This window comes from Helobdella robusta, assembly GCF_000326865.2.
Source record: "Helobdella robusta unplaced genomic scaffold HELROscaffold_18, whole genome shotgun sequence".
Classification (NCBI taxonomy): Eukaryota; Metazoa; Annelida; class Clitellata; order Rhynchobdellida; family Glossiphoniidae; genus Helobdella; species Helobdella robusta.
Window position 1 is genome coordinate 2,999,648 of NW_008703981.1, and position 27,500 is coordinate 3,027,147.

The window sequence follows — 27,500 nt, forward strand, 5'->3', positions numbered from 1 at the left end:
GATTTGCAGACTGTCGGTGATGATGACGATAGCAATGATAGTAATGATAATGATGACGACGACGACGATGACGTCATGATGACGTCATGATGACGTCATCATGACGAAAGCGATGAATGCTGTCGTTGGCGTTTTAAAAACTGTCCGAAAATGGCTTTCCAACTATCTTCTCCACCTGGACACACGCACACACGCATACACATACGCGCACATACATACATACATACATACATACACACACACATACATACACACATACACACATACATACATAATGTAGATATATGTTAAGTCCACATTTTGTTGAACTGACTCCAGGGAGAATATTCTCAATAAATTGAATAAGTGCGTCTTCTTTCTTTCCTTCTTTCTCTCTCTACTTTTCATTTTCTTTCTCTCTCTCTCTCTCTCTCTCTCTCTCTCTCTCTCTCTCTCTCTCTCTCTTTCTCTTGTTGGTAAACTACTAAAAAGACACTGTTAAAAAGCAATTTTTGTTAGTGTTTTAGTAACTTTTATTGCATTTCTTTAGTAAATTTTCGCGATTGTTTTTCAAGCGAGTTTCAGTAACTTGAAAGCTTTCAAAACTTCCTTCGCGTTTACTACCACACCTGTACTGGGTGTAGTATTACTGCCAGAATTAATGGTAGGAGTTTTTTGAGTAAGGTTCGAGTAATTTTTTTAGAAATTTTTGGGTAATTTTTTTCTTAATATTCTTGAAATGTTGAAGTAACTCAGGCTAGCAACTTCTTTCCAAGTTTGAATCGCTATCAATCAAACGTGATGTCATTTTATTTTATCCACCCATTCGTTCGTTCACTCGTTCTTTTGAAGTTTTATTTTCATTCATTCTTTCGTTTTTATACATTTTTTAGTTCGTTTGTTCGTTTGTTCATTTTTTTCGTTCGTTCGTTTGTTCATCGTCCACCGTATGTTTGCTCTTTCATAGTCAATTATTTCATTCTTTCGGTTGTTCATTAGTTCACTCATTCATTCACTCATTCACTCATTCATTCATTCACTCTCTTATTCATTCGTTTATTCAAACATTTTTAAGCTAAAAAAATGTAAGTAAAAATTGAGCGAAAAACCAGTCTCTATTTTTTCAGTTTGTTTGATGACTTAATTTATAAGAGAAATCACCTTATCAGGCTTTGCCATTCTTATATCACATTCGTTCTTTAATTGATTCTTATTTCCTTCCCTCATTCATTCATTTATTTATTCATTTGTTCGTTTATTCATTCATTCTTTTATTCATTCATTCATTTTGTTATTTCAAGGAAATTATTTTATTTTGTAATTTTTATTTAATATCCACAGGTGCCTTTTTGGTAGAAGTTTATTTATTTACTTAATTAAATTTTAACTTTTTTTCATTCGTTCATTTATTTGTTTGCTCGTTCGTTCGTTTGTTCGTTTGTTCGTTCATCCATCCATCCATTCATTCATTCATTCATCAATTCAGTCAATTTTAGTTTTCTTCATGATTGAATGAATGTGAGTGAATGTGAGTGAATGAATGAACAATAAAATGAATGATTGATTGATTGAAAGAATGAAGGAATAAATGATAAAATGAATGATTGATGAAAATGAATGAATGAACAAACAAACACATCAGTGGATGAAGGAAGACAAATAAAAGCAATAATTAATATCGGCCAAATAGAAACACTGCATTACACAAGGGAACAATCAAAATGAATGAATAAAATATGAACGACGAAATAAGAGATAAATAAATATTTGTGTTAATAACAGTGACCTAGAGAGAGAGAAAGAGAAAAAGAAAGAGAGAAAGAAAGAGAAATAGAGAGAGAAATAGGGCACTTAATATTTTAAAACGCGTTTGCATCATCATTATTGTTAGCATCCACACCATCAACATTATAATTACTAGAGTCGTCGTCGTCATCATCATCAAAACTTCTATCATCATCATCAAAACTTCTATCATCATCATCAAAACTTCTATCATCATTATCATCATCACTCCTCTTAACGAAGTCGACATTTTCATCAAATTTTTTTCTCTAAAATCACGAAAATGAAAAAGTATTTCGCACTTAAATACAAACATACATACATTACATACATATATTATATATTCACACATACATACATTCGTTCGCATACCGTCATACATACATGCATACATACATACATACAAACATACATACATACAAACAAACATACATACATACAAACATACATACATACAAACATACATACAAACATACATACAAACATACAAAGGCACTTACCACTTTTAGTCATGTAGATGTAGTAAGCCTCGCACCAGCTGTAATGTCTGACCAGAACATCAAACATGGCCGCCACAAAACATGGCTGCACGATGACGTCATTCGCTTTATTCCTCCTCCGCTTCTTCATTCCTTCACCCTTCTTCATCATTTTTCTTTTTCTCCAGTTTTCACCCACTTCCGGCTTATTTTTTTTTCTATGTTTTAGTTGTTTGTAGCTGTGATATCTTTGCTGCAGAGGATACTGTTTTCGCGGTATTTTTGCATAGTGTTTTGAAAGGTTCTGTCGTTGTTGTTGTCGTTGTTTATGCTGGTGAGGTTGATAATGTTGTCGTTGTTGTTGTTGTCGTTGTTGTTGTTTGCCTTGATGACGATGATGATGGTGCTGATGATGATAGCGAGATTGAACAGAAAGAAGATGATGATGACGATGAAGATTCAGTGGAGTTGAGGGGTTTAATTTTTGGCTACGATTTTTAGTATAAAGTTTAAGATTGACTCCTTTCTTTATTGCATTTTTACTATGACTACTACTACCACCACTACCCCCACCACTACTACCACTACTACTACTACTAACGCTTTTACTGGTATCATTACGACTACTGCCATCATAATCATCATCATTGTTATGACCATTACAGTATATTTCATCGCAGAAATCATCCACACATCGACTGCTACTGCTGCTGCTGCTACTACTACTACTACTACTACTACTACTACAAATATCATAATTACTATCAGTATTATCGGTGGTAATAGCCACTATGGGAGTTCGTTTGTTGTTAGCGATGTGCTTGAGTAGCGGAGTGAGATGCGGCGTGAATACGGCAGACGGCTTGTACTTTTCCAACAAATTCGTTACTGGAAAAATCATAACGATAATTATTATTATCATTATAATTATAATATTAATTTTAATTAATAATAATTTTATAATTATTTTCAATCAACATTCACAATCACAAGTATGGGATTATTCTGAAAAAGCTGCTTATACTAACTTGTCAGTAAACACATAAAAAAAGCTTACAGTTCTAATGTATTTAAAAGAAATGGTATAACCCAAAATGCCTCAGGTATAGTGCTGTCCCTCCCTCAAATAAAAGTGGTACTAATTGAGTTGCATGCCCGTTCGAATGGTTGTTAATGCTTCGTTTATTACTACAATAACTGGAGATCTGGATGTCATTACACTATTGCTTAATTATGCATGATTATATATAATATATAATTATATCTATATATATACATATATATTAGGTATTGTTTGTATGTGTATGTATGTATGTGTGTGTATGTGTTGTATGTACGTTTGCGAATGTATGTTTGCCTGAAACATACAATACAATATACACAAATACAATATAGTCTAACAACTATGCGATACATTCATTTATACACACATGATATATACTCACACATACATACATAATTACATACATACAAAGACACAAAGATACAAACCAATAAATAGTTTTATATACAAACAAAACAGCATTAAAACTTTATTTGTCGTATGACGTGGTGTGTGGGTGCATGTGCATGTTAGGAAATTGATATAATACAAAGATGAGCTCGTTTGTTTCAATGTTTTGTATGTTTGTCTTGCCGCATTTTTTGTATGTATGTATATTTATGTATGTATGTATGTATGTATGTATGTATGTATGTATGTATGTATGTATGTATGTATGTATAAATGTATGTATGTATGTATGTATATTTATATGTATATGTACATTTGTATGTGTGTATGTACGTAGGTTTGTATGAAAAAACTCGAAAATCTTTGCCAAGACTTAACTCATTATTTTTGTTGTTCCGTTTTTGTTTTGTATGTTTGTTTGTTCCAAACAAACATACAAACGCACTAAACAAACAAAAAATGTTTTGTATGAAAAAATAAACTCTTAAAGGAAATTTTTATTTGACAAAAATAAAAAAAATTATGATGATGGTGACGTGTGTTTTCATGTATGTATGTATGCACGTTTGTATGTATGTATGTATGTGTGTGTGTACGTGCTTGTGTACGTGCTTATGTATGTGTGTGTACGTGTATATATGTTGTACAAGCCAAGAGATGGCATAATACCCTTAACACAGCATTTTAGCAAATGAATATTTCATAAAGTAACGAGTTGCAATAATTTAGTGTGAGTTTGTATGTTTGTTTGTATGTTTGTTTGTGTGTTTGTTTGTATGTTTGTTTGTATGTTATGTTTGTATATGTGTATGTATGTGTGTACAAATTCAAAAATAACTTACTCTTTCTAGAGGAATTAAAGTAATCTAAGTAATCAATCACAACGTTAATAACGCTAAGCTTAACTATTAACACATAATTATTACTATTATTATCGTTTGTGACGTCATAATGATTGTTGTATTTGTAGTTTTTGGTGTCGGTGACGTAATATCTGTTCGTATGTTTGTTGCTGTTGTTGTTGTTCTTGTTGTTGTTGCTACAAAGTTTGTTGTAGATTGCATCGTTCATTGTTGCATAAACGTAGTTTGTTGTTGTTGTTTTTGATGATGACGTTGTTGTTGTTGTTGTTGTTGTTTTTGTGACGTCATTTTTGTTGTTGCTGTTATCGCGAATGAGGATGCTATTGTAGAACCGGCTGTTGTTGTTGTTGAAGTTGTTGTTGTTGTTGATGTTGTTGAAGTTGTTGTTGTTGTTGAAGTTGTTGTTGTTGTTGATGTTGTTGTTGTTGTTGAAATTGTTGCAGTAGTCATTGTAGAGATCTATTTCACGTCTCCAGACCAACAACAATTTTGGATCATCATCAATACTGAAAACGCCACCTAGAGGAGGAATGAGAGGAGGATGGATTGGCTGAAGGAGTTTTCAAATAAAAGAATGAAAAACGAATGAATGAATGGATGGATGGATCAATGAATTCATGAAGGAGCGAAAGAATGAATGAATGAATGATTGATGGATATATAGTGGAAGCACTTCAGGAAATTTAGAACTTATAGATCTGCAAAATACAAAATGGGTAATTTGATTTTTAACCTCAATTAACTTTTACATTTTTAATGATGGCTGGTGAAAATGAGTATCGTTATCGTCATCATCATCATCATCATCATCTTGCTCATCAGTTCGGACATCATCGTCATCATCGTCATCATCATCATCGTCATCATCATCAACACTGACCAGCCAAAAAATACCATCACTATCACGCATTAGTCATCATGTCACGTGTTTGTTATCATCATTAACGCTGTTGTTTCTTTGCTGATGGCGACAACGACAACGATGATGATGATGATGAAGACGATGATGAAGGTGTTAACCTTAATTACGGTGCGTGTAAGGCCAGGATGCATCAAGCGGGGAGTGGAAGAATGAAAGAACAAACAACAATAAGCTAAGGAAAGAAGAAAAACTATTATCATAATCAGCCCATCTCATGAATAATTAATTAGGTCAGGTTTTTGACGTCACTAGCCGTTGGCCAATCACCTGAATCACATTCAGGTCATGAATATTTTATGGCCTCATTGTAGATCATTTTTTTTTTCGAAAGATTTTAATTACATCATGTTTTATGGTCACGAGAAAAAAACATACATACAATTACATACATACAAACAAATAAACAAACAAACAAACGTGCAGATATACAAACATACAAACACACAGACAGACAGACAAAAGTATCAACAACCAATTAACATGAGAAAAGAACCATGGACATAATAGAACGCCCACCAAAGGAGTAATATTTCTTAGTCTTGGTTTTTCCTGACTGAAGTTCAGAAATAATGATTTAAATGTCAACAATCAACAACAACAACATCAACAACAACATCAATAACAACAACAACATCAACAACAACATCAACAACAACAACATCAACAACAACATCAACAACAACAACATCAACAACAATATTAACATCAACAACAATATTAACATCAACAACAACAACATCAACAACAATATCAACATCAACAACAACAACATCAACAACAACATCAACAACAACGTCAACGTCAACAACAGCAACATTAAAAAATACAAGAACAAAGAAAAAAATTAATTTTTATTGCTCCCACACATACAAAAATACAAAAAGACTTATAAATAAATAAATATGTATCTTCATACATACATCTATACATACATACATGTAGATGAACATACATACAAACATACAAACAAACATACAAACATACATACATATATCTATTTTATTTTCAACAAAAAATGCTTAATTGGTCTTTTTTGCGATAGCCAAACTTGCTTTTAACAGTTTACCGTTTTTATGTATGTTCGTTTGTATGTATATGTATATAGTTGTTTGCTTGTTTTTATGTATACATGTTTGTATGCATGTATGTATGTAACTTATGTAATTATATATACAGAACACATGTATACATTTTCAATCAGATAGTGGTCTGTATTAACATATAAACACACGCATAATAATATACATACATGCACATACATACACACGTACATGCACACAAAATGATACAAAACGAAACGTACACTCATATATACAGTTTAATGTTTATTTGTTTGGCATTTAAAAACCATGTGGGGTTAAGCCCAGTTTAGTTTATTAAAATCCTGTCTGGTTGCTTCTGTGGCTTCGGCTGCTGTCGCCACTGTCGCCACTGTTGTTGCTACTTTGTTTTTGTTTGTGTTAACGTTTTTGTAGGTTTTGTTTGTTTTTTTAGAAGTTGTATAAGGTGTTTGCATTGCATTAGGCAGAGAGATAGTGTTAAATAAGTGTGTGTGTGTGTGCGTGTGTATGTGTGCGTGTATGTGTGCGTGTATGTGTGCGTGTATGTGTGCGTGTACGTGTGCGTGTATGTGTGCGTGTGTGTGTGCATGTATCTGTTCTTGTATATGTGTTTCATTGGAGGTGTGGAAATAGATTAATTTCGTAAAAATATACAAAATCATACAAGAAGAAAACACAGTAAAATACAAAAACATACAAAAATATAAAGAAATACAGAGTGAAATTTCTCTAAAAAATGGTTTATGACATGCTGTTTTGTACTCGCAGACGTTAAACTCTCTATAAAAAGCTCTCACATGCATTTCGTCGGCAAAACATGTTTATTGGAAGACAGGCATATGAAAATACTACAAAGATTGGAAAATATGTATGTGTGTGTGTATGTGTGTGTGTTTATGTTTGTGTGCAAGTGTATTTGTGTGTGTGTGTGTGAGTTTGTAATTATTAACATGTTTGTACTTACCGACAGACAGACTTTAAAATTTCATTTTCTCTTTTTTGTGTTTGAGTGTATGTGTGTGTGTGTATGTGTTTGTGTGTGTGTTTGTGTGTGTGTAGCGAAGGCAAGAGAAAGGTTTTTGGCACAGGCGTTATCTTTTAATGATTCTTCAACTGTTGATGTTGTTGATGTTGATGTTGTTGTTGATATTGTTGTTGTTGTTGTTGTTGTTGATATTGTTGTTGTTGTTGTTGTTGCTGCTGCTGCTGCTGTCGTTGTCGTTGTTATTGTTGTTAATGATGACGTAATTTTTGTTGATGATGTTGATAATAATGGTAATGATGCCATGTTACGTCACCGCATTTGTAAAAGTTTTTCGACGTGACGTCATCTTAACTTTTTGTCTTTCGATCGTTAATGTCATCAACAATTTTTTCAAAACTTAGAAGGATGTAACGTAAATATGAGTTATAAGTAAATATTTAAGTTCACTTTTTTTTAATCATGTTTTACCGCATTTTAAACTGACGGCTCATTCAAATTCGTGTTTGAAAGAAAATACAAAATAAGGACAATCACTCTCACACTCGGGCTACAAACATCTGTCCATACTTGCATATACATACACACACGCACACATGCATACAAACAAACATACACACACGCACACATACATACAAACATACATACTAACAAACATACACACACGCACAAATACACACAAAGATACACGCACACATACGAACAAGCATACAGAAATGTGTTAGCGGTATAAATGTTTCATGCATCCTAACACTGAAGATTTCTTGCAGTTGCTGAGCTGCATTGTGTTTTGTCACCTTTTTTGTATGTATGTATTTGGGAAAACACACACAAACACACACACACACACACACACACACGTACACACACACACACGTACGTACGTGCATCCATTCAAACACGTTATATACTAATCAATCTATTAAATGAGAAAAAAACTACGACCATTGTCCATATCATATTGTTGGAGACAGCATTTACTACTACTGTGGCTACTACTACTACTACTACTACTCTTACTACAATTGCTATTGCAGCTACTGCTATTACTACTAATACTAGTATTTGAAATAGTAGTAGTAGAAACGATGATGAAAAAATTGAAAATAATTAACTTGAAATAAACAAATCAAAATAAAGTTGAAAAAATACAAAAAAAAACTCACCAACAACGATTGACTTTTCAGTAGCAACAGCAGTAGCCGCATCAGCTGCAGCTACATTGCTGTAAGCCGCTACCACAACAACAACGCAGCTAACTCCAATTAAACAACAACAACAGCAACAAAAACAATAGCAGCAATAATAACAACAATAATAACAACAGCAACGTATGAGCATAGACAGGCGGAAGTGAATCGTCGATGCTGTGACGTCAACAAGCATGTTATCTTTGATTTCTGTTATCTCTGGTTGTTGTTATCTTTGTCTTTTTTAGTATCTTTGTGTGTTGTTGCTGTTGTTTTTATTTGTATTATTATTTATTACCGTAGTTTTATTCTGTATTATTATTGTTGTTGTTGGTGGTGGTGTTGATGCTATTGTTGTTAGTGTGGATGTTATCGTTGTTGTTGTTGTCGTTGTTTTTAGAGTTTACTGTGTTAGATATAGTTGTTGTTATTGTAAATTTTATTCTTCTGTTGATGACGATGTTTCTGACTTAGTTGTTTTTGCTCTTGTTGTTAACGACGATGACGTCATTTTTTGTTGTTGTCGTCGTTGTTGTTGTTGTCGGCGAATTATATGGAAGAATGTGTTTGCTGTGCTGTTTATTGCTCCAAGTAACAATGCGCCTGATGATTACATTGTTAACTTCACGTAGTAAATGCCGAAAATTAAATTGCTTCTGTGGCCGTTGTTGTTGCTGCTACTGCTGGTACTGCTGCTGCTGATGATGATGATGATGAGAAGGAGGAGGAAGATGAGAAGGAGGAGGAAGATGAAAAAAAAATGATGATGACGAAGATGACGACGACGATGATGATGTAGATGTAGTTGTCGTTACTATTGTTGTTGTTGTTGCTGCTGCTGCTGTTGTTGTTGTTGTCGTTGTTGTCGTTGTCGTAGGTTGAAATTTGTTTCTGGGCGAAAAAAAAATTATAAAAATGGAGAAATTTAATTTTCGACCCAATCGCGACAGATGCGCTGATTAATTTTTAACTATTCATGCAACGTTATTGTTTACACTTTTTAACAATTATAATAATAATAATAAAAATAAGAAGAAGAAGAAGAAGAAGAAGAAGAGGAAGAGGAAGAGGAAGAGGAAGAAGAAAAAGAATAGGAAGAAGGAGAGAGATGAAGAAACAAAAGAAAATGTAAACGGATTGCAATTAAAATATTAACTCTCATCTTTGTAACAGATTCATTCATTCGTTTGTTCATTCGTTCGTTTTCTCATTTTTTCGTCCGTTCATTCATTCATTCGTTCACTCAGTCATTCGCTTGTTCGTTCGTTCTTTCGTTCATTTGCACCCACGTATTTAACAGCATAGCAGGGCATGAAATATGGCAAAGAAGCATACCACGTTTCTAAAGGTTTATGTGTATGTTTGTTTGTGCGTGCTTGTATGAGTGTAGGTGCATGTGTTTGTATGTGTGTGTATGTGTATGTTTTTGTTTGTGTTTGTATGTATGTATGTTTATGTAACGACAAAATTTACAATTGTAAAATCAATCAAGCCGACAAAAAGGATGGTAACGTTAACATTGGCAATACGAACAATAAAATACAACATAAACAACATAAACAACAACAATATTCGCAACAACAACATTCGCAGCTACAACAACAAGACAACAACAACAACAAAACAACAACAACGTGAACAACAATAAGATGAGTTGACACAACGTAGATTACCATGCATTGTTTATCCCACGGTGATCACACGCATTCATACACAACACAATAAATTAGGACTGGGCAAATGTTCCACATCTGAATAACAACAACAACAACAACAGTAACAACAACAACAACAGCAGCAGCAACAACACATAAAACACGATTTTACTAATGTCAGCTCTGTTTCCGAAGCAAAAATAAATAACTAGATTAAAGTATTAGTGAGTAAAATGTCTATCAAATATGAGCGCATGCATTCGTGCATGTGTGCACACATGAATGAATGAATGAATGAACGAACGAACGAACAAATGAACGAACAAATGAATGAACGAACGAATGAATGACGAACGAACGAATGAACTATTATTTTAAATTTATCCCAAACCAAATCTGCTCAGATGCTTGCATATCATATCATTTCATCATACTCCATGTATCCAATGGTATTATTCATGATAACAGTTCGAAGTTATTATTATTATTATTATTATTATTATTATTATTATTATTATTATTATTATTAATTTCATATTATGACAGGCATTAAAACGAGTGAACGAACGATTAATATTTTATTTATTGCCTTTTTTTATTGACGCAATTTGATCGTAAAACTTCACATAATTATTACGAATAATAAATGATATAATAATAATAAAAATATAATTAACAATTATTATAGTTATAATTATTGTTGTTATTAATATTATTATAACTATATTAAAAATAATAATTATTATGCTTTAATATTAAAGACGTCTTCTACATACTTCCACGAGAATCTTTCAAGATTCTCTGCTTTTTCATCCTTAAATGTATGTATGTATGTATGTATGTATGTATGTATGTATGTATGTATGTATGTATGTATGTATGTATGTATGTATGTATGTATGTATGTATGTATGTATGTATGTATGTATGTATGTATGTATGTATGTATGTATGTATGTATGTTTGTTTGTTTGTTTGTTTGTATGTATGTGTGTATGTAAGAATGTATGTATGTGTATGTAAATGTGTGTTTGTGTAAGTGTGTGTGTATGTTTACGTAGCTATTCTCTAAGATAATCCTATTTTATGGTCATTACAAATTTAATTTGCAATTTATTTAGGGCTTAATTTTATTCTCAAATCCAGAATTAAACTGTACAATCGAATTATTATTCTAGTTACGTTGTAATAACTATATTTTCTGCTATAATACAATACACACACAACAAATACATGCACACATACAAACACACACACTTAAATATATATACATATAAATGGTAGGTTATAATGGTAAACATACAAATGATTTAAATATATTTTAATGGTTTTAAAATTGTTTTTTGGAATATAACTTATTAATTAATACATTTACACATATAGTTTAATAAACATTAAATATTTTAGTGGTTATTACTGCAAAATCAGTCATTTTGTTAACCAAATTATTTTTTCTTATTAAATTCACTTTTTAATGGTAAATTTGTATATAACTTTTGGTCAGTAGTCAGAACAAAATGCCCGTAGATTTAAACCAATGAAAACATCATTTTAATTTGCGTTTTTTTCATTAATCGTTAAATTTTTTAAATATTTAAATATTTAATTATTTTGTTTTTACGTTTGCGAGTGAGGCCAGTGCAAAATTATGTTAAGTTTTTAGCGATTTTATTGTGAACTCCGAACCTAATCATGTCCTGTATATTTGTCCTGTTTCTATGTCTTCCACAGATAATTCTAGTTTTCTTCCCCACTGGTTAGCTTCCCTTTTGTGATCAAACATTTTCTAATCTTTTTCAATAATATATAGTCATCTTTATAATTCAATAAACATGTCAGTCTCTAATTTAATTAAACCCTGATGAATAACACTCTCCTAAACTAATTCATTTGCAAACAGCAGGGTATGTTGATGGGACTCTTCTAGTTTATTCAACATTCAAAAGCATCTGCCTAGTTGACGTTAGTGAAGATAGAAGAGCAGACGATAAATCTCAAGTTCTGTTCAGAGATGGGTATACAATATCCACTGTTGACTACCTCCGTGATGAGAATACCATTTTCTGGATGGATTCTGATGAGAATTCTGTCCTAAAATTAGAAAGCTACAACGCAACTCATGAGGTGTTTAATATGCTTATTTTACTTGTTTTTATGCATAATTATCAAAAACATATATTTAGATAATATAATTACAAATATATTTATATAATTATGCATTTAATCATGCTAATCTAATTCAATGTCTTCTACATTAAATCAATTTTTAATTTATAAAATCTAAAAATATATTTTCAACTTTGCTATGATTTTATAGAATCTGTTTTTACTAAATTGATATTTAATACTACCCATATTCATTCATTTGATACATCTTTCCTGGTTCAGTTTTCTAACTTTGATTTCATGCATTTCTGACAAAAACTAGATAAAAACATCACTCGCCTCCCTGCACGACTCAGTCCTGATGGATATGTCAATTGACTGGGTGGGGCTGAAGATGTATTGGCTGGATCAGGATGGCAGAATAGAAATAAGAGATTTGTTTGAGTTCGATAGGGCCGTCGTCGTTTTCAATAATTTAATTCAGCCTGGCAGTCTGGTGCTATACCCTGAGAAAAGGTTTGTGTTACATCTTTGCCGTTGTTGTTCTAATTGTTGCTGTTGTCACTAATTTGATTGTTGAAATTAGATTGATGTTTTGGTCAACCTGTGGAGATGTACCCTACATTGAGTCGGCCAGTATGGATGGTAGAGATAGAAAGATTGTACTGTCGCTGAACGAATGTGTTAGTACCTCAGTAGTAATGTTACAATTATCATAATAAATAAATCGTTATTAATTATAATTTTTTTATTATTTTTAAGATATCTTGGCCAAGTGGTCTGACGATAGATTATGAAAATGACATGCTGTACTTTGTGATTGAAGCTAGCAGGCGAGTGTATAAATGCAATCTCGACGGTTCCAACTTGTCGTTGGTTAGTTTTGTTGTTGTTGTTGTTTGGTATGTTTGTAATGTCTGCTGTTGTTGTTGTGGCTTTGATTAATGAAAGATTAAAAAGATTAATAAAATTTCAATGTGTTTGTGGTTTATTAGCGTGCATGCAACAACAATGATGTAGGTATCTCCAAACAACGTCAACAACAACATGAATCCTTTATCCATCTCAATCCACAATGGCATGATGTACTGGATTGAACTGACAAACAGCACAATAATTAGATGCAAACTTCCTCAGTGTTCAGACCCAAGAATCCTAGCAAACACCCTGTTCCCACCCCAAGATGTCAAAGTGGTACGACCTGAGAGAAAAAATATGAATGGTTGGTCTCAATTTTTGATTAGGAAATTGCTTTTTTATGTTAGTTGTCTATCTGTACATGTATGTCTGTGTGTTGTCATTGTTGGTATATCTATTTATATGTCTTGGAATGGATTGTTACACATGTAAAATAAACTTATATGAGTATATATATATATATATATATATATATATATATATATATATATATATATATATATGTTTGTATGTGTGTGTGTGTATGTGTGTATATTGTTTCATTTTCAGTGGAAAACCCGTGTTCTAAAAATAATGGCGGTTGCTCGTACATTTGCTTGCTGTCAGCAGTGACATCACAACAATACACATGCGCCTGTCCAGCTGGTGTTGTGCTGAAGAAGGATGGAAGAAACTGTGAAGATGGTGGGTTTTTGTCATTTTTACGGATGAATGAATGAAGGAAGGAATGAGTGTGAATGAAAGAGTGAATTAGTGAGTAAGTGAATGATAGGTGAATGAACAAATGAATGAACCATCATCATTTTCGTTACAATAAGGTCCCTCCAGTATCCTACTGTTTGTGAGATACACAAATTTACAATGGGTATCCTTAGATACCCCGGATTACATACACGTCCCTATCCCGATCGATAGTATCAAAAAAGCGATATCTATCGACTATGATCCAATCCAAGGAATGATATATTGGTCAGATTTCAATAGATCATCTATTGGGAGAGCACTTCTTAATGGATCAAGTTTATACTTCTTGTTTCTATTTGTTTTCGTGTGTACACTGCATGCATAACGATGCAAAAACGCAAATGATACAATACGAAAGCATACAAACAACACAATACATAATGCATACAATACAATACATAATGCGTACAATACAATACATATGCTTACAATACAATACATAAAGCATACCATTCAAACATACAAGTGAAAAAAACTATGCAAGAAACTTACAAACAATACAATACAAAAAGGCTTGCTATACAAACTTACAAATGATGCAAACAATACAATACAAAAATGCACACAAACTATCCCAAAAAACATACAAACAATACAATACAAAAGCAAACATGTACACAGAAGTGGAAACAGTCATTCAAGTTCCTGGCATGAATCCAGAAGGCATAGCTGTAGATCAACTGGGCAGAAATATTTTCTGGGTGGACAGTGGCCAGAAAAAGATAATTGTAGCCAAAATGGACGGAAGTTACTATCGGAAGGACCTCATTACCACTGAACTTTATAACCCCAGAGCCATTGTTGTCGACTCTAAAAGGGGGTATGGTCACTGTGAACAAATTTATTGATTTCTCTACCCTTCTATTTATTGGCTTCATTATATTTATTGCTTCATCTTTGTCAGCTACACACTCATTTTAACATTTATGATATGATTTCAATCATCTACATCGAAGAAAAATGTATGTATGTGTGTATGTGTGTAAGTAGGCATTATGTACATCAGCATCACAGTTTAAAAAAAACTCCTAACCCGAACTTACCACCAGAAACTTATACTGGTCCGACTGGGGCACCCACCCGAAAATTGAAACCTCTCAGATGGACTCTTCCTCTAGGCAGATTCTCGTGACCTCTAACCTTTCGTGGCCAAATGGACTCGCCCACGATGGGGTTGCGAATCGTTTGTACTGGGGTGACGCCAAGTTGCATAGGATCGAGTACATCGATTTAAAGACTAAGAGGAGAGTTCTGCTGGTGGAGGGTTTGAATCACGTCCTTGGGTTGACTCTTTTGGGTAGGGTTTATATTTCTTCTCTCTTTTTCTTACTCTCTCTCTCCTCTCTCTTTTTTCTCTCTCTTTATATATAAATGTATAATCCATTATTTTATTCTTCTTTCAGGTGACTATTTGTACTGGTCCGACCTGACGGATAGAGTAATTCAAAGAATCCACAAATCCGAACCAGCAAACCAATCGCAGACCATCATCGAGAATATATCTGACCTCATGTCTCTCAAAGCCACCTACTTGGAATCTACTTCAGGTGTGCTTATTTTCAAAGCTCCGACTAATTATTTTGCTCGCTTGTTTATTTGCATGTGTTAATCATTTTTTGTTTTTTTTTTTTTATTCCAAACCACCACAAGACCCAGACGCTGGCGACGACGTCTGTATGAAGAAAAACGGCGGCTGTAGCCACTTCTGCTTCCTATCTCCACTCCCTACACACCAGCGGCCAGTTTGCTTCTGCCCCGATGGTTTCGAAATGGCCCCGGGCGACAACCAAACATGCTTCTCCACTCAGTCCTTCGTCGTCTTCTCTACCAAGGGTGACTTCGGCAGAGTAACCATGGAGACCGGTAATGTGGCGGCTATGGCGACCACGAAATCAGGCTATGGTGTCGTTGTTGGCTTCGATGTTGACGTCAGAGGAAGTGGTGGTGGTGGTGGTGATGGTGGTGTTTTGTACTGGGGCGACGAGGCCAGCAACGTTAGTCTTGCGGGTTTTTTTTAGTTCGATTGTTTGTTGTCTTGTTTTTTTTTGTTTTTTTTTTTATTTAGAATTGTTTGTTTATAAGTTGAGAGAAATTTGGCTATGGTTAGATCAAATTGTCTTCTATAATCGTGAAATTAATGATGATGGTTTGATTTTATTATAATTAATTCATTCTTTATTCCACTAATCCATTCACTCAGTCATTCAGCCAATCTACCAACCCGTTCATTCACTCAGTCAATCAGGAGGAAAGAATTCAGCGGACCTCAACAGCAGGAGTCGTTCATAAGTAACGTTAACCCAGGTGCCATTGTGATTGACAGCATCCATTCAACTCTCTACTGGACCGACGTTGGGAAGAACTGCATAGAAATGATAACACTGAAGGGTCGTGGGTACAGGAAGGTGGTGCTCTGGAAAGATGTGACCCCTACTCTTCTAGCTGTGGACCCCTTGAATGGGTTAGCAGGATTTTTTTTTAATTTCTATGCATTTTTAATCGATTGATAATTTTTTTCGTTCTTGCTATAGCTATCTATTCTGGCTGAATAGAGGTGCCAAGCTGAACCATTGGAGTATTGAAAGGTCTAGTTTGATTGGTTCCTTTAGAACTAAAATGGTGGCTAATAATGATGATAATAATAAGAATAATAATAAACGTGGTGTTGGTGATAGTGAAGAGGATGGTGGCGTGACCTCAATAGCAGTACAGCCATCTAAAAAGTTATTGTATTGGCTTAGAAATGGCACTCTATATTGGAAACATTATGACAGAAGCACCATAGATACGTACGAGAGGAAAGATTCTAAATTCACTCTGGTGTCCATACTTTCTGATTCTTTGCTTCTGTATGATCCTTCGTCTGCTGAGGTGTATCAGTTTAATCTGAGCGATCACAGCATTGGTGATGGGTTATTTGGTAATTTGGTGAAAAAGTATCAATTGAGGCTAAATAATAATAATAATAACAATAATAATAAGAACTACTACAACAACAACAATAATAACAACAACAATAGAGATGACGGCCATGATGTCATTGGTCTATCTCTGGTTGATTTTTCCATAAGACCAAGTGATTAAAAATGAAATTTTTTTTGTGTCCGCTTGCTAACAACTTTTTTTCTCGATTATTTAATTGTAGTTTGTTAGTTAATTAATTTTAATTATCTAGTTAATTAATTAATTATTGGTTAATTAATTAATTAATTTATTTATTTTTTTATTCAAGACATTTCGCACCCGTGCAAAGAGAGCAATGGCGGTTGTTCTCATATATGCCTCACTAACAGCAATTACAACAACATCAACGACGACTACAAAATTACTAACATCAATAATAATAACAATAACAATAATAATAACAATAATAATAATAATAAATATATATGCTCATGTCCAACACATTACAGGCTGCTTAAAGATGGTCATACTTGCCAGGGTCTCTATCATTATCATTATTGTTGTTATTATTATTTTTGTTGTTGTTATTAATATTATGGAAATAATTATTTTTATTATGACTTAATTGACAATTATTATTGTTAATATTATTATTGTTATTATTTCCTGTATTTAGGACCAACAAGCTTCATAATAGCCAGTCAGAAAAATTCCTTCTTGCAGATTCTCGTTAATGCGATGAATAAGAGCGGCAATACTAATGGTAAAAATAATAAAAGTAATAATAACGATGGTGACGACGATGACGATTTCGTTACGTCACTTCCTGACCTTGGCATAAATAACTTCAGGTCGCTGACATATGACCCATTTAAAGGTCATCTTATCTGGGTTGATTCTCAAGGTTCAACCATCAAATCCACCTATTACCCTATCAGTGGTAGTAGTTACTTTGGTAGTAGCGGTAGTAATAACAGTAGTGGTAATAACGGTCGCGTTCGAGGCAGTAAAAACGTTGGCAGAAGCCGCGGTAGTAGCAACAATCGCGGTGTCTTCGGCGTACATTTGAATGTGAACAATGAGGTGCGTGTGTTTTCCATTGTGTTGTTTGCTTTCATTTACATTTTGATATTCATTTCAAGCTTTTGTGATTAACTTTTGGTCTGTGAATGATCAATTTCATCTGCCATGCATATGCAACATTAATCTTTTGTAATTTGTATTCTATTTGCAAGGTTCCACATCCCACTGTAACGATAGTTTCCTCTTCTTCTCCTTCTTCTTCCTCATCTTCATCTGCGTACATCTTCGACCTGACTATCGACTACAATTCTCGTCTCATCTACTTCTCCAACCTGTCGTGTTCGTGTGTGCAGGCCGTCAGATTTGACGGGCGGATGGTGGGCACTGTTATCAAGGAGGGCAGCCCTAGGTATCTCGTTATGGCCTCTAAAGCCGGGTATGTTGTTTGTTTGGAAACTCTAGCTCTCTTTTCTCTCTTCAATCTGTTAATTGAATTTATCTCTTTTTTTATTCTTTTTCATTCTCTCTCAGTCACTCTCTCTTCTTCTCTCACTCTCTCAATTCATTCCTCTATCCATTTGAATTATTTTTAGATATTTGTTCTGGACGAACAAGGGTAAACGATTGGAGAGATCGAGTTTGGACGGCTCCTTGAAGATGACCATCTTGAATACTGGACTTGGACAGCTCGGGCCTATTGAAGTTGACGATTATAGCAGTGAGTTTTTGCATTTTTGATTAACTTCACACCAGACACACACACAGAGAGAGAGAGAGAGAGACACACACACCTTTCACTGATTTCAAGCTACTCCACTACACTTCAAACAATTCACTCCATGCACTGCACAGCTCCCACGTCCTACAAAAGTGGTCGGGTATACTGGATCGACGTCGAACTGAAAAGAATCGAGTCGTCGAACTTGGACGGCGGCGATCGTCGCGTCATCGTGCACGACACCGGCAGGGAGCAGGCCACAGGACTCGCGATCGCCAACGACCTGCTACTGTGGGCGACGAAATCTGGCAGTATTGAGAAGGTGAGTTCTGCAAACGGTGCCGGTAGAGAGGTCGTCTACAAGAAGTCAGGCAGTCCAATCACATCTCTCCTTTTTTCCAAGTACAAATCAAACATCATGCCGATATTTAAAGCCACACAGCAACTCGACGCTTCAGACAAAGTGAGTTACCAGCACGGCGATGATGTCTACAACAAATATGGATTCTGTCCAACAGAAACTTGCACAGACATCTGCCTCGTCGAATACGAGAATACGCTGTCCATGGATAGTGAAGATGTGGATGAGGCCAAATGGAGGTGCTCCTGTCCATTTGGCATGCAACTGGGCGATGACGCGAGTACGTGCACTGCATCCACGCCATGCAAGATGAACCAGTTTCAATGTCGAACCCACCTCTTTTGCATCCCTCGTGAATACGTGTGCGACGATCATGCAGATTGCGATGACCACTCGGATGAGGCCGACTGCCCCAAGACTCCGAGAAGACAGTCCACCCATGCTTCCAATGTCCATCCTGAGTTTTGTACCGAACCGGAGAATGTTTGGTGTCCGGGTGGAGATGCATGCATAAGTAGGGAGTTCCTCTGCGATGGCAAGTACGATTGTGTCGATGGATTGGACGAATCCAACTGCCCGAACGACGGCAACAGCAGTTTTCTCCTCGCTAATGGTTACGCTATTGGAATAGGAGTCGTTGCAGCCTTTGTTGTGGGCCTCACTTTGATACTTTTGCTCTTCTTTATATGCCGGCAGAAATCAAGGAAACTGGCGACGGCCTATCCAGATGATGTGGTGATGGTAGCCCGTCCGAACGCACCACCATCGACCGCATCTTTCTCTGCGCCCGACAGCAACAGTCTGCTTTTGAAATCTACCGACATCAGCGTTGATGGCAGTCAGGTGTTTGCAGAGGTCAACAGTGACGACTGTGAAGTTAGGAACGATGATGATGTTGGGGACGACTTCCCGCATAGAAAGTTAGGCAATGGACACCACCTACCGAACAAAAGATTAAAACACCAGCAGCCAACGTATTCGAGGCGTAATAAGGACACGATGACGTCATCCATTGCTGGCGTGTTTTACGGCGACGACGTGACTGAGATTTGCAGCGGTGTGCACCCGGATTCACTTTATTACGACAGGGGACACATAACAGGCGCCTCATCAACCACCGGATCTGTCATGACCGCCAGACCGGCCTTCGATCCACCACCTAGTCCCATTACTGACAGAAGCACCATTGCCGATGTCGAAGAACCAGCCGTCCCTCGTCCGCAACTTCATCACGCCAGACGACATCAAAATTCCGGTAGAGTCCTCCCTGAAAATTTATACCCCAATCCTCATTTCGATTCGAGCGCGACTAATCCGTGGGGTAAAAATCCGGGAAAGCGTAAAAAGTTGCGTCACAAGCGACACCGTCGTTACGTGCCTACGCCCTGCAGTTCAACTGCGGATGAACTGATGGTAATGACGCATTTCGATGAATTCCAACCAAATTTAGCGCCCCCGCCGACCCCTCTGAGTGATTACATTCAGTCAAGGAACTCCTTGTTCAGTCCGGATGTCAGCTGTCCACCATCACCATTCACCGGTCGCTCCAATTATCCACCTCCACCTCCGTCATCCTATTTCAATGAGGAAGAGGAAGAACATGGATACGATGACGATGATGACGTAATCAGTGACAATGATGACGACGATGGTTTTGCTGGTGGTAATATTAATAATGGTGGCGCGCTTGTGAATGTTCTTAGCTCTCTTGGGCATGGAAGCCATAATGATGCAAAGAACGGAATCATAAAGAAGAAAGATTGTGTGTGATTTCATGGCGATGACGATGATGAGGATGGATTATGACGTCATTTTATATGCTAGCATTAGTATGTGCGTATGCATGTATGTATGCATCTCGTAACGTATTCGTGTGTTTGTTTGGTTTATAATAGGTTGTGTACAAATTATAACGACTGTTTCTCTATCCGATCAGCATTTATCAGTTAGTTTGTCTATCTATCTATCTATCTATCTATCTATCTATCTATCTATCTATCTATCTATCTATCTATCTATCTATCTATCTATCTATCTATCTATCTATCCATCTGTCTGTCTATCTATCTATATATCCGTGTTTGTTGACATGAATTAAATCTTAATTCTACCGCATATATTCCATAAAAATTTGAAACATGTACGTTTGTGTTAGTGTGTGTTCGTATGTGTGGGTACGCGTACGTGTGTGTGTGTATCCATTTTAATTTTGTTTTTTTACGAAACTGCTATTGTTATCAATGGATTGCATTATCGTTAATGATGTTGTCAAATAACTGATCAGTGTCATCACCTCTTTATATTAATGTATATATAAATATATATATCAAAATCTTGATATATATATTTCAATATATATGTGTGTGTGTGCGTGTGTGTGTGTGAGAGAGAGAGAGGGAGAGAGCCATAATTAAAATGATGTTATTATACTATGTTATATTAAGTTACATGTGAAACTTCCCCTCATACGTTAATAATCCGTTTCTTCAGTATTATATGACATCAACTAAGGATATTTTTTGTTTAGTTTCTTGCTTTTTTTTTCTTTTATTATTCGTTATTATTGCTGATATGATTTGTAATTATGTATAATTAATATTTGTTCGTTTAACTTTCTTTTCAACTCGTTACATTTGTAAATGATATAAACTTTGATTTTAACATAATTTCGAATCAGTATTCATTCAGATTTCTTTTTGTTGACGATTTTGTTACGTACGTTCATTCACTCATTCATTAATTCATCCAATTATTCATTTATTTCGTTGTTCATTCATTCATCAATTCATTCGATTAATCGTTCATTCTGTTGTTCACTTACTCATTCATTCGACGATTGATTTATATTTGGATTGAAGAACTGTTTTAAAGTAGTTTAATGTTTAACGTACCTACATTTCGTATCTTGGTTATGAAGGCACTTGCACGCAGATAGATATTCGTAGCAGGCACAACACGCGTATGCTTTTGCCTTTTTAACAACTACACCGCACTCCCTCTGGCTATTTCAGAGTTTCAAGTTTTAAAACACTGAAATAACCAACTGATGATATTAGTAACGATGGTAACATTGGTTAGAGACTATTCAGGCATAATTAGCTTTGTTTTTCTTTCTTTCTTGATTTACTAGTGGATGATTGTCTTAATTCTTGGGTTTATTTTCGCTTTACTTATTACAATTGCATCCATTTTTATTCAATTGCGTCTGAAAATTATTTTTTGAACGAAATTATTTTTTTTGGTATTAAAAATTGAACAATTCTTTAAATAAAAATCAAATTTCTTGATTCTGGCTTCTTTGGTCTTAATTTTGTCAAATTTGAATGAAAACAGTGAGAGGATTAAAATATTTTTTAATTTAAACTGCACAAATATAAATCAGATAAGATTCACAGAGGAAAACAGATAAAAATAACTTGGAACTCGTGCATCGAGTCAATCCACCAATCAAGAGTGGTATTAGAGTTCATGAATATGAATGAGCACGTGCTTCAGCCCAATAAGAGCTCATCGCTCTCGGGAGGAGGAGTCAACCCAACGACTGGGAAAAGTCCTTTTAGGAGGTTCAACTCCTTCATAAGCACCTCGGCCTTCATGTGCAGGCGCTTGTTCTCGGCCGTAAGAAATTCAAGATGGCGGGCACATTCCTTCTGACGTTGTTTGGCTTTGTCGCGACTCTTCTTCACAGCCATGTTGTTTCGTTGACGACGACGACGATAGTCATCCAATCGTTTCGTACGACTGGGGATTTTTTATCATTAGTATATATATTGCGTTACAATTTGTCAAGTATGGCGATTTTATTTTAATAAACTAAAAACTGATATGCAAATTAGAGATATCAAAGAAACTAAAAAGAACAAACTTATTAGGCCACAGGACTTTGTGCTCATCATTCTCCTTACTCGAGTACTTATCAACATGATCGGCTGATGACGTGATGACATCATCTTCATCGGTTACATCACTACCACTACTCGTTGACGTTGTCTCATACACGTCACCTACCATTCCGAAATCTGAATAATTAAAAGTGAAAAGGGTATTAACTTAGTGAAAAGTTAATTCTATATATAGTTATACATACTGACTGAGGGTTAAATATGAAATTAGAGACTACCAACAATGCATTATAACAAAAATCAATGATTCAAAATTAAGTTGATCACAATTTTTTAATTAAATTAAAGACAAATAACACATATAATCAAAAAGATAATAAAATAAAAATAATAGATTTTATTATCTATCTGTCCATGTTCTGAACTATATATTAGTTACATTGATACATGTTATAATCCATCAAATTCTGTGAGGTACTGTCTGATAAATATTCATCAATTTATTAATAAAACAGCTGACAAGAAAGCTGAAATATTTTAAAAAGCAAGTATAAAACCATAATATACAAAACAATTATCTTTAAAATTATGAAAAAAATTATGAGCTAATGGAAGACCCACCATCTTCATCAACCAGGAAACAAGTGTTGTTCAGCTTGTTGTTGTTAGGAAAGAGTATGGATTTCATTTTGACAGTTAGTTATTATAACAAAATTACTCAAAAAACATCAATTACATTAACATTTTAATATTTATATATATTTTTTTTTTAAATTGGATGCAGTCTCTACAAATTAACACATAAAAACTAAAAAATCTAAAACAGTATTGATTTCATTTTCATATATTTTTAATATGATAAAAAAATTAACAAGTACTTTCGTTATAACATTGAAACTCCGTTATAAGACGGTGAAAATTTATTAGGAAATCTCGATTTTCAGCACCACTCGATCAGAAATTGCTCAACAAAACGACAAACTTAAATGCGAAACTAGTGAAAATGAATAGTTGCTGAAATATTACGCAACAATATGAGAACAACAAACGAGGTGCAAGTTGGTGCAATAATTTTTTTAATGTCTCTGAAATGTTTAAAAGTAAACTTTGTATATAATTATATGACGATTTCATAAATTCTTCTAAAATTCAATAAAAAAAAGACCAAATTACAAATTAAATTACTTTTAACAAATAAAAATATTAATTTTAAAAATGCTTTTCTTGTAATCTCAACCTTACTACAGTTTCTGCATAAATATGATTGCGTATATTAAGCGTCAAGTAAATGAATTGTATGGGTTATGTGGTAAGAAATTACTGATATTTATAAAATTATTACAATAAAAATTACAAACGCGGGTTTAAAATTCAACCATAATTTATATAAATACAATTTTTACAAACCATATATGTTCATAGTTTAGATACGATCATGTCCATGGTTTGCCGATGTAATTTGGCTTTACAATCAACTAATCAATCAATCAATTAACCTAACCAAACAACTGATCAACGACCAGTCAACCAAATAATCAATCAACCAACCAGTGAACCATTAAACCTTGCCGACTAGCCAACATCACTCAATGACCATTTGAAAGTTATATAAAAACTTTGCATATATGTAATATATAGAGCTCATGATGAAGAAGAGCATTGTGCTTATATAGGGCAAATGTATATACATATATAATATACATATATAGGTGTACGGCCATATATAAGAAAGGTCATAGATGTAGAACAGAATTATGTGTGTACAACTTGCTGAGATGTGGTTATTGTCTTGTTGTTTTTATTGTCTTGTTGGTTAGTTTGGTTGTGTCTTTATGTACGTACGTATGTATGTATGTATTGTATTGTATGTATGTTTTGTATGTGAATGTATGAATGTATTGTATATGAATGTATGTATGTTTTGTATGTGAATGTATGTATGTGTTGTATATGAATGTATGTATCGAAATACGGATTACAAGATTGTAAGCTAAAAACAACATCGATCAATGATACGTTATTGTTATACATGTAATTATTGTTGTTGTTGTTGTAATAATTATTATTGTTATACACGTTATTGTTGTTGTTGTTAATTTTAGTTTAGTAATATTATCACATCTACACCAACAACAGCAACAGTTGTTTCTTAAAATATGTAAAACATGTTAGATAACAAAACGTAACGAAAGAAACTTTTGTTCATTCATTCGTTCGCTCGTTCGTTTGTTTGTTCGTTCGTTCGTTCAATCGTTCGTTCAATCATTCGTTTATTCATTCATTCCTTCAATTAGTCATACATTTATTCATTCATTTTCTTTTTTTTTCATTCATTCTTTTGCTCGCTTTTATGAAGATTTTAATAGAAAAGGAAAATAAAAAATGGTCAAGGAGAAAAAACTTAATAGCATCAACAACGTCATCAATAGCTTAAAACACGTCAACAACAACAGCAACAACAACAACAACCTCATCAACATCGCTATCACAGCAAACAACAACAACAATTGGCATTACGTAAGATGTATCGGTACAAACCAAAATGGCGAAAATAACGATGTTTGCCAGCATCAACAAAACAACAACAGCAGCAACTTTAACAACAAAAACGTTCATGACATCATCAACAACAACAATAACAACAACCTCATTAACAACTGCAAAAATTTCGATTACAATGTCAGCAACAAACTCGTAGTTTGTTTAAAAAATCGCAAAAAATACATCAACAACAAATACAACGACAACAATAACGGTTATAATAATAACAACAATAACAATAATAATAATAATACTCGTCACTTATTATTGTTATTCTTATATCTGTCATGTTTCTGGCGAGTTGCCGATTGCTCCTTCAACCTATTTCTCAATGAATCAGAGACGATGAGAATGCTAGGTTAGTTATTATTATAATAATAATAATAATTATTATTATTATTATTATTACCATAATTATTATTATTATTACATACTTTCATAAATACATGACTTACGTGCGTGCAAATAAAAGCGAACACTTTCGCGCCTACATTGCAAGACAATCCGAAACAAAAATAACATATAGAGATACATACAAACATACATACATACAAACAAACATACATACATACATAAATACAAACATACATTCATACATACATACCAACATACATACATACAAACAAACAACGAAGAAACGAACATACAATCTTGACAAACAACAACAATATAACTGCCCACTTCTTAGCGCTAATGAATCCCTTATATGTTGTTGTGTAACGCTTGACACTACTGTTGTATATTTGTTGATGATGATGACGTTGTTGTTGTTGGTGTTGAAAATGATGATTATGTTGTTGTTGGTGGTGTTGTTGTTGTTGATAAAGTTGTTGTTGTTTTTGTTGTTGATAATCATGTTGTTGTTGTTGTTGTTGTCGACATCGACGACGACGATGATGATGATAATGATGATGAAAGAATGAGTGAAAGAGGGATGGATAGAATGCAGCAATGAAATTTTTTGATACATTAAACTTTTTTTGATGAATCAAAAAGCAATTAACACGCTTCAGTTTCAGGAACACACGCAACAAACATACATAAACACATACACACGCACACACACACACACACACACATACGCATATATACATACATACACATAACAAAACGACAACAAACATACAATAGAACACTATATAATCAGCATCTTTAATCTACATTCATGTCATCAAAATTACCATATTTATAAACATCACATAAATCATTCACACACATACATACATAAAAACGCATACACATATCCATACATACGTACATACATACAAACACACATACATACATACATACATACATGCAAACATACATACATACTTAACAATTCTTTAATTTTTTGATTTCACTCATTCACACATACATACAGACATACATCTAAGCATGCTAAAAGGATGAATAGATGGATGGATTCATGTTTGTGTGTGTATGTATGTATGCATGTGTGTAGGTATGTATGTGTGTGGATAAATAGGGATGGGTGTGTGTGTGTGTACGTGAGTAAATGAGGGAGTGTGTGATTTTAATGTGGTAAGTTTAATAGGTTTATTAGTGCAAAAGTCAAGTACCGATGCTCTTTTTGTCTGTTTGTTGGTTGGTTCGAAGGTTGTATGTATGTATGTGTGTGTGTGTGAGTGAGTGTGTGTGTGTGAGTGTGTGTGTGTGGTGTGTGTGTGTGTCTGCACAATTGGAAGAGAAAAAAAATTGTTATTTTTCATTCCTTTGAGTTTAAAAATTCGAAATTAAACAGACATGAATATGACACAGATGGGTTTTTTGAGAAACAGAAGTTTAATGATGCGCACACAAAGAGAGAGAGAGAGAGAGAGAGAGAGAGAGAGAGAGAAAGAGAGAGAGAGGATGTGTGTGTGGAGAAAGTTATTAAGTGAGCTGTTATCGTGTTGAATGAGATTAAATTATAAATTATTTTTCGGCTCGTGATTTACGATGGAGATAGGAAATAAGCATTCATTCGTTTAT

General features: G+C 34.2%; 3 protein-coding genes across 3 annotated transcripts in view; 1 reads left to right on the plus strand and 2 right to left on the minus strand.

The window, feature by feature from the left end:
* Positions 1–787, minus strand: part of HELRODRAFT_170720 (hypothetical protein) — a gene marked incomplete at both ends in the record, with an annotated part of 3,946 nt that extends 3,159 nt beyond the window's left edge. Inside the window, one exon of the mRNA XM_009016514.1 lies at positions 745–787. Coding sequence (XP_009014762.1) covers positions 745–787 — 43 coding nt within the window. The remainder of the gene's footprint in view (positions 1–744) is intronic.
* Positions 788–1,307: 520 nt separating this feature from the next.
* On the minus strand, positions 1,308–5,469 carry HELRODRAFT_170721 (hypothetical protein; the record flags this gene model as incomplete). The annotated part of the gene is made up of 6 exons (XM_009016515.1): positions 1,308–1,324; positions 2,265–2,547; positions 2,845–3,131; positions 4,539–4,690; positions 4,892–5,109; positions 5,440–5,469. The coding sequence occupies 6 exons, from the start codon at positions 5,467–5,469 to the stop codon at positions 1,308–1,310; spliced, it is 987 nt and encodes a 328-aa protein (XP_009014763.1).
* Positions 5,470–12,061: 6,592 nt separating this feature from the next.
* Positions 12,062–20,913, plus strand: HELRODRAFT_170722 (hypothetical protein; the record flags this gene model as incomplete). Its single annotated transcript, XM_009016516.1, has 19 exons — positions 12,062–12,125; positions 12,270–12,493; positions 12,798–12,991; positions 13,062–13,158; positions 13,238–13,351; positions 13,496–13,697; positions 13,943–14,077; positions 14,212–14,412; positions 14,744–14,957; positions 15,187–15,401; positions 15,541–15,684; positions 15,788–16,131; positions 16,375–16,598; positions 16,669–17,213; positions 17,370–17,579; positions 17,718–18,124; positions 18,277–18,500; positions 18,658–18,782; positions 18,917–20,913. 19 exons carry the CDS (start codon positions 12,062–12,064, stop codon positions 20,911–20,913), a joined length of 5,880 nt encoding a protein of 1,959 aa, XP_009014764.1.
* Positions 20,914–27,500: the final 6,587 nt, after the last annotated feature.